The 9052-nt window shown below is 38.0% G+C and overlaps 1 protein-coding gene across 1 annotated transcript; it reads right to left on the bottom strand.

Moving 5' to 3' along the window:
- Positions 1-8107: 8107 nt before the first annotated feature.
- LOC127210723 (olfactory receptor 6C6) lies at positions 8108-9052 on the bottom strand. The gene has a single exon (XM_051170463.1). The coding sequence runs from the start codon at positions 9050-9052 to the stop codon at positions 8108-8110; it is 945 nt and encodes a 314-aa protein (XP_051026420.1).

Genomic DNA, 9052 nt, shown 5'->3' with positions numbered 1-9052 from the left:
TTTTAATTTGCATTTCTCTGATGAGAAAGAACACTGAGCATTTCTTAAAGTGTTTCTCAGCCATTAGATATTCCTCTGTTGAGGATTCTCTGTTTAATTCTGATACCCTTTTCTTACTTGGGTTACTTCGTTTGGTGGTGTTTAATTTCTTGAGCTCTTTATATACTTTGGATATAAGTTCTTAGTCAGATGTAGGGTTCATGAAGATATTTTCCCAGTCTGTAGGCTATCACTTTGATCTGTTGACAGTGTCTTCTGCCTTACAGAAGCTTCTCAGCCTCATGACATCCCATTTATTAATTGTTAACCATAGAGCCTGAGCTGTTGAACTTCTGTTCAGGAAGTTGTCTCCTGTGCCAGTGAGTTCCCGGTTCTTCCCCATTTTTTTTCTAACAGATTTAGTGACTCTGGTTTTATGTTGAAGTCTTTAATCCATTTGGACTTGAGTTTTGTGCATAGTGATAAATATGGATCTACTTGCATTTTTCTGCATGTAGACATCCAGTTAGACCAGCACCATTTGTTGAAGATGCTATCCTTTTTCCATTGAATAGATTTGGCTTGTTTGTCAAAAATCAAGTGTCCATAAGTGTGTGGATTTGGGGGGGGGCGGTCTTTGATTTTATTCCATTGGTCAATCAGCCTGTAGCTATGCCAGTGCCATGCTGTATTAATTACTGTTGCTCTAAAGTACAGCTTGAGATCAGGTATGGAGATTACTTTTGAGGATCTTTTATTGTACAAGATTGTTTTTAGCTATTCTGGTTTTTTTGTTTTTCCATATGAAGTCGAGAATTGATCTTTCAATGTATTTTATAAAGTGTGTAGGTATTTTGATAGGGATTGTATTGAATCTATAAATTGCTTTTGGTAAGATGGCCATTTTTACTACGTTAATTCTCCCAATCCAAAAACAAGGGAGATCTTTTCATATTCTGATGTCATCTTCAATCTCCTTCCTCAAAGATTTGAAGTTTATTTAAAACAACTCTTTCACTTGCTTTGTTAGAGTTACACCAAGATACTTTATATTATTTTTGATATTGTGAAGGGTGTAATTTCCCTAATTTTTTTCTCAGCATGATTATCATTTGTATACAGGAAAGCTACTGACTTTTTTGAGTTAATTTTGTATCCAGCCATTTGCTGAAGGTGTTTATCAGCTATAGGAGTTCTCTGGTGGAATTTTTGGGATCACTAATGTACACTATCATATCACCTGTGAATAGGAATGATTTGACTTCCTTCTTTCCCATTTGGATCCCCTTGATCTCCTTTTGTTGTCTTATTGCTCTAGCTAGAACTTCCAGTAATATATTGAAGAGATATGGAGAGAATGGGCAGCCTTGCCTTGTTCCCAATTTTAGGGGAATTTCCTTGTGTTTCTCTCCATTTAGTTTGATGTTAGCTATTGGCCTGCTGTATATAGCCTTTATTATGTTTAGGTATGTGCCTTGTGTCCCCATTCTCTCCAAAACTTTAAACATGTATGGGTGTTGCATTTTTCAAATGTTTTTTCGACATCAAAAGTGGTGATCATGTTTTTTTTCTTTCAGTTTGTTTATATGGGGGATTACATTGATGGATTTCTGTATATTGAGCCATCCCTGTATTCCTGGAATGAAGCTTACTTGGTTATGGTGAATGATATCTTTGATGTGTTCTTGGATTTGGTTTGTGAGTACTTGATTGAGTATTTTTGCATCAATGTTCACAAGAGAAATTGATCTGAAATTCTCTTTCTTTGTTGGGTCTTTTTGAGTTTTGGGTATCAAGGTGACTGTGGCCTCATAGAATGAGCTTAGTAATGTTCCATGCATTTCTATTTTGCCTTTTAGTTAGTTTGGCTACTGGATTGTCTATCTTGTTGATTTTCTCAAATAACCAACTCCTGGTTTTGTTGATTCTTTGAATTGTTCTCTTTGTTTCTTATTTATTGAATTCAGCCCTGAGTTTGATTATTATTTCTAGCCATCTACTCCTCTTGTATATTTCTGCTTCTTTTTTCCTAGGGCTTCCAGATATGTCATTAAATTGCCATTATGAGATGCTTCCAATTTCTTTATAAAGGCACTTACTGCTTTGAATTTTCCTCTTAGAACTGCTTTCAATATGTTCCATAAATTTGGATATGTTGTTCCTTCATTTTATTGAATTTTAGGAAATCCTTGATTCTTTTTTTATTTCTTCTGTGACCCAGTTGACATTAAGTAGGGAGTTGTTTAGTTTGCAGGTGTTTGTAGGGTTCTTTTTTTTTTTTTTGTATTTTTGTTGTTGTTGAAGTACAGCTTTAGTCAATGATGATATGACAGGATACAAGGCATTATTTAATCTTCTTGTATCTGCTGCTGATTGATTTGTGACCTACTCTATGATCAATTTTGGAGAAGTTTCCATGAGGTGCTGAGAAGAAGGTATAATATTTTCAGTTTGGGTGAAAAGTTCTGGAGATTTCTGTTAGATCCATTTGATTCATGACATTGGTTAGTATCATAATTCTCAGTTTAGTTTCTGTTTCATTGCACTATCCCTGGATGAAAGTGGGGTGTTGCAGTCTCCCACAATTAATGTATGGGGATCAATGTGTGGTTTAATCTTTATTAATAGTTCTTTTACACATATGGGTGCCCTTGTATTGGAGCATAGATGTTCAGAATTGTAATGTCATATTGATTGACTTAACTTTGGTGAGTATAGAATGTCCTTCCTCATTTCTTTTGATAAATTTTGGTTGAAAGTCTATTTTATTAGATATTAAATGGCTACACCAGCTTGCTTCTTGTTTCAGTTTGCTTGGAATAGCTTTCTCAAGCCTTTTACCCTGAGGTAATGTCTATCCTTGGGGTCCGGAAGTGTTTCACAAATACAAAAGAATGTGTGGTCTTGTTTATGCATTCATTCATTTAGTCTGTGTCTTTTTATTGAAGAATTGAGACCATTGATGTTGAGAGATATTAATGACCAGTGATTGTTAAGTCACTTGATTTTGATGTTGGTTGCAGTAGTGTTTATGTGGTTATGTTTTGCAATGGTGATATTATCTATTTCTTGTATTATTTTGGTTGTAATTTATCACTTTGGGTTGGTTTTCCTTCTAGAAACCATAAGGACTAGATTTGTGAATAGGTACTGTTTGAATTTCTTTTTGTCATGGAATATCTTGTTTTCTCCATCAATGGTTATTGAAAGTTTTGTTGTGTATAGTAGTCTGGCTTGGCATCTGTGGTGTCTGAGAGCTTGCAGGAAATCTTCCTTCTGGCTTTTATGGTCTCTGCTGAGAATTTGGGTCTAATTCTGATTGATTTGCCATTGCATGTTACTTGGCTTTTTTCCCTTACTGCATTTAATATTTTTTCTTTCTTCTGTACACTTAGTGTTTTGATTATTATGTGGCAGGAGGATTTTCTTTTCTGGTTTATTCTATTTGATATTCTGTAGGCCGCTTGTATATTTATGTGCATCTCTTTTTGTAAATTGGGGAAATTTTCTACTATAATTTTCTTGAAAATATTTTCTGTTCCTTGGAGCCAGGTGTCTTTTCTATCCTCAATGCCTATTATCCTCATGTTTCTTCTTTTCATGGTGTGCTTAATTTCTTGGATGTTTTGTGTCAGGAATTTTTCAGATTTACCATTTTCTTTGATGGTTGCTTCAAGTTCTGCAATTGTATCTTCTACTCCCAAGTGTCTTTCCTCCAACTCTTGAATTCTGTTAGAAAAGCTTACCTCTGCATTCTCTGCTTTCTTATCTAAGTTCTCTCATTCCTGGCTTTCTTCTCTCTGTGCTTTTATCACTGTTTCCATTTTCATCTTCAGATTTTGAAATGTTTCATTGATTGCTTTCATCTGATTGTAATTTCCGGAATTCCTTCCAGTGCTGTTCTATAGACCTCTTTAATGTCTTCAGTCTGTTTGGCTGCATTTTCCTGCATTTGTTTACATATCTTATCTGTTTCCTCCATTATCATCCTCATTAGTAAGAATTTGAGGACTTTTTTGTGCTTCATTTGTGTTTGAGTTCTCAGGGTTGAATTCTTGGGAAAGCTGGGATCTTGAAATGTCATATTGTTTTATTTTGTTGTTTTTGTTTTTATGCTGGTCTATAGTCATCTTGCTGTTTCTGGATTCAGGAGGTAGTTTCTGGTGTCCTTCACTGGTCATTGAGAACTGGTCATTAGGGAGTGTATCTAGATTGAGGGCCCTCACCTATGGAGATCAGGAAACCTTTCTCTGGATCAAGCAGGTGACCTGATTTCAGCTCCATGGCACTCTGTTCCCTACCCTGGGCTCCCTACTGGGTCAGCAGAGGCAGGAGCTGTTGCTCTGCAGCCCAAGGATCAGTTTGAGGTACTATAGATAAAGCAGGTTATCTTGCCTTTGGCTAGGATTTCAAAACCCTGCCCTCAAGCACTAGAGTTTTGGGTGTCTAGGCTCAGTCCACCCTAGACTTTCAGAAGCCCTGATGGTTTGTGAGAGTTGGCTAGGTTTCTGCCTAATCCATCCTGACAATGGGGCCTGGGTCAGCCCAACCTAAAAGAGCAAGTACTGCCCTCTGTCTTGTGGTGGTTGGCTAAGTGTCTGCCCATCCCTTCAGGCAGATTGAGTCCTGTCTGGGCATGGGAATTTTTGCTGGGTTGGTGACAGCTGGCTAGACTCTGCCTGAGCTTGAGGGAATGGCTGCCTGGGCTGGGGCAGCTGGCTAGATATTTGCCTAATCCACTCAGGCCAGTGGAGTCCCTCTCCAGAGTATGGGAGCCTCTGCTGGGATGTGGCATCTGGCTAGGCTTCTGCCCAATCTTTTCAGGCCAGTTCAGTTCTGGCCAAGTGTGTGGGAACAGTACAAGGACGTAGCTGGTTAAGTTTCTGCCCCAATCCATTCAGACCACACCAACTGAGATCAGTCCATCTGAGAGGGCAGCTATGAAGCTATCACTAGAGAACATGTCCACGGCCACCTAGGTCTCCCTGTAGGCACTGTGTCCCTCCACAGATGGGCAGCATGATCTGAGGTCAGATCTATCCCAGATCCACAGAGTCTGCTCCCCCTGGGCCAGCAGACAATGAAGCTGTTTCTCTGTAGTGCACTGTTTACTGAGAGAGTAGGAGAGAAAGAGCTCAGGGACTGTATGGCATGGTAGGCTGTGCTGACCTTTGGATATTATGTCTGCATGGTTGTTGGCCCCTGTGGCTTTCTGTGCATTGGCGGGGCAGTCTGCAGTCAGATCCACCCATTTTCCTGAGTTTTTGCCAGGACAGCAGCTCCAGACTCTCCTGCTTCCCTGCCCACAGTTCAGTCCCAGATACCAAGTTCTTTATATAGGGCAGGGATGCAGCTCTGAGGTGGGTACAGGGATACAGACTCTGGGGACTGTGCACCCTTCCATCCATGAGCCAGTTGGATGGTCCCAGGCCAGACCCACCTGTGCTTTACACTGTGTGGATCCCTCTCACCTAGGGCTCTCCATGTCTTATGGACTGTAGCTCACAGCACGGTCTCTAGTCACATCCTGGAGAACAAATATATTGTGTGATCAGTGCCACCATCTTGGATCCCCACCTTGCTCTTGGATTAATAGATATTATGGTATTTGTATCATAACCATTTCTCAAAACCTATCATAAGTTATAAAATAATAATCATACAAAATTACTAAAGTGATCACCACTGAGCTACATATGTATCATTTACAAAATTATTTTTTATTATATTATTGAAAGAGAACTATGAGAAACAATCTATCAAATACTCATGTCCTTATTATATTGCTTATTACAAATAAAGCATAAGCTTCAGTAATAAAGAAATTGAAGATAAATTAAGATGCATGAGAACAGTGGGGGAAATGAAGAGAATCTGTTTGTTTGTTTGTTTGTTTGTTTGTTTTTGTCATTCTCAATTCTTTGCTAAATTATGTTGAAGTAGAAATTATTCTTCCTACATGAATTGGTACAATAAATAATTAAGGCAGTAGTTTTCTTTAGCCAGCTAGTTCCTTAATGACAGACACAGAGGGACTATGGTTTCCTTTTAAGCTGCAAGTAGTATGCTGGGTGGAATATGAACTATTCTAATCCTAATACCTTTAAAATCTGCATATAACCCAATAACTTGGCAATCTGATGACTCTCTAGGGGCGGCTTCTACTCCATCAGTCTCTTTCTCCAACCATGTCTGGAGAACATCCTCATCTTCCCCAACCCTCTCCCAATAAATCCCACCTTCCATTTCCTGTCCTACTGACCAGCCAATTTTTCAAAGAGCTAAGGTATTTCTCCACAATTTCCCCTTTTAGTCTAATAAAATCCTCCCCTTTGTATATGCATTTATATTATTATACATATGTACAATAAACTATATACAGCAAGAAGAACCATGGGACAATCAGAGATTATATAAATGTTGCATTCAAAGTTTTTTGCTTATTTGTATTTTGAAACCTTGAAGAATACATCTTTACTATCTTGGTGCGTCTAAAATTTGGAATGAAACACAGTAGCTATCATATCTCATCTGTATTAACTGAAAACATCTATCTAGAGCTAAGACATCTTAGTTCCTAAACAACTAAGCTTAATCGTAAAAGTAATCTATCTGGTCGTCAGCTCCATCAGAGACTTAACAAGGAATAAAACTAATTACCTGAGTAAAGAGGAAGTGCAGGTTAGAAGCTTCAAAAATTTAAAAAAAAAAAAAAAGACAGAGACAGTTTGCTGCCTGAACAGTTACCCAAAAGTCTCTATAATATTGGAGCATCATCTTCATCCTTCTGACCCAGTATTTCTGACAGACATATTTTTGGGGCAGAAACTGCTGAGTACTTGTTTAATCTGTCTTGGCAAAGATTGGCTGTCAAGTCCACCTACATCAAAGCTTGCCCATTTCTGGCAGAATAGTCTCTGTAGTTCTGTTGCTTTCACCTTCATTATCTCATTAAGGGATTTGAGGCACAGGTATCTTTGTGTCTTTAGATGTTTAGGTGTTATATTTTACTGAGTGGTACATAGAGTTAATAATGTATATTCACTGAAAATGGTGTGAGTTGCATTTCTCCTACATAATACTGGGAGAAGTTATGATGATGAAAGCTTTTATAATCTGAACTGAGAGAGCATCTTGAAGCTCTGGAGCATGGTGTCTGTGATATGAGGGAGGGGGTAAAAAGTGCAGGTGTGCTATGTGTGGAAGTCAAAGGAAAACTCTTGGGATTAAGTTCTCACCGTGGGTTCCGGGAATCAAACTCAAATGCTCACCCTTAACACAAAATGATCTTGACTCCTCTCAAGATAAGTGTTTCGAGGCCTCTTTACCTATTAGCTGTGCTCACATTGTAATATATGCAGTTGCTTAGCACCCTTGTAGAATTTAAACATGCTTGTACCTTTGTCTTCTTCCCTTTAGTGTATTTTTAATTTTTAAAATTATTTAATTACACTTTAAGATTATAATTGTATTTCTTTGCTCCCTTTTCACTGTTCTAACCTTATCATGTGTCCTTCCATGCTCTCTTTCACATTTACATCTCCTTTTTTACAGAAACTGTTGATACATGTGTATTCTATTTTTTAACCTCGGCATGAATATGTTATCTTCAAATATTTTCCCTTGAAAATTCACAAAAGTCACTCCATATGCCCCACAATATGTTTGAGACATTTAATATAATGATAAATTAGCATCACATAAAAAGAATAAGTGTTTGTGTCTTTTACATATATTGAAGACTACTTACCAGATGTTAATGAGTGTGTCCATTACTAGAAAAATATTGATATATATTGTAGTGACATTCAATCAAATAAAAAATCACAACAAAAAAGTTGCTACTATACAAAGTGCATTTTATCCAATGCAATGCTTCTGCAAATGGGCCTGTAATAAACAATAATATAGACCCATAAAAGTACCGTTGGAAAGGAGTTGGAGGAAGTTAGGTATTGCAGAGTGCAACTGTGTGAAAGTAGAAAGTAAGGTGGAACTGAGGTACAGAGTAATTCAGAAATAAAATCCTCTACATGAAATAACTTCTGGCAGAGAAAACACAATCATAAAAACATATGAAATAGATTTTCAGTTTTTAAAATGTATGGTTGTAGTTTATATCAAAATTTTAAACTTTGTGTTTTGAAAAACCCAAAGTCTTTTGTACTAAATCCCAGAAGACTTCCTTCACCTGCTGGTTTCTCAGTGTATAAATAAAGGGGTTCAGGAGAGGAGCAATGGAGGTATACAGTAAAGCTACCCCTTTGGACACAGTCACTCTCTCCCTCGCAGAAGGTTTAATATACATAAAAATGCAACTGCCATAAGTTATGGAGACAACAATCATGTGGGAAGTGCAGGTGGAGAAGGCTTTGGTCCTTTGCTGTGCAGAAGGGAAATTCATAATAGTCTTAATGATGAAAGTGTAAGACAGACTCACTAGTACCAGTGTGACTGCAAGTGTCACCACGGCTAAGATGAAGGACATCATTTCTAGGACATGAGTGTCTGTGCAAGAGATCTGTAAAATAGGTGATGTTTCACACATAAAGTGATCAATTATTCTAGAATCACAGAAATCCAGCTTTAGACCCATGGCCAACGGGGGAAAGATGATCAAAAACCCAGTCACCCAGGAGCTGAGGACAAGTTGGTGGCACACTCTGCTGTTCATGATGACGGGGTAGTGCAGTGGTCTGCAGATGGCCACATATCGGTCATAGGACATAGCAGCCAGGAGATAAAATTCTGTGACCCCCAGCAACAAGATGAAAAACAACTGAGCTGCACAATTATTATAGGAAATAGTTTTGTCTCCAGTCACAATGGTTGTCAAGAATCTGGGAATACACACTGTTGTAAACATGATTTCCAAAAAGGAAAAATTACGGAGGAAGAAATACATTGGAGTCTTAAGGCGAGGGTCCAGCAGGGTGAGGAGCACAATGAGCAAGTTCCCTAACAGGCTCATCGTATAATTGAGAAAGAGAAAGAGAAAAACCACCATTTGCAATTGTGGGTCATCTGTCAGTCCTACAAGAATGAAGTCAAGTTCCATCGATTGATTCCTCAT

Source organism: Acomys russatus, chromosome 28 (assembly GCF_903995435.1).
Source record: "Acomys russatus chromosome 28, mAcoRus1.1, whole genome shotgun sequence".
In the NCBI taxonomy this organism is placed as follows: domain Eukaryota; kingdom Metazoa; phylum Chordata; class Mammalia; order Rodentia; family Muridae; genus Acomys; species Acomys russatus.
This window is presented reverse-complemented; position numbering and strand designations above follow the sequence as displayed.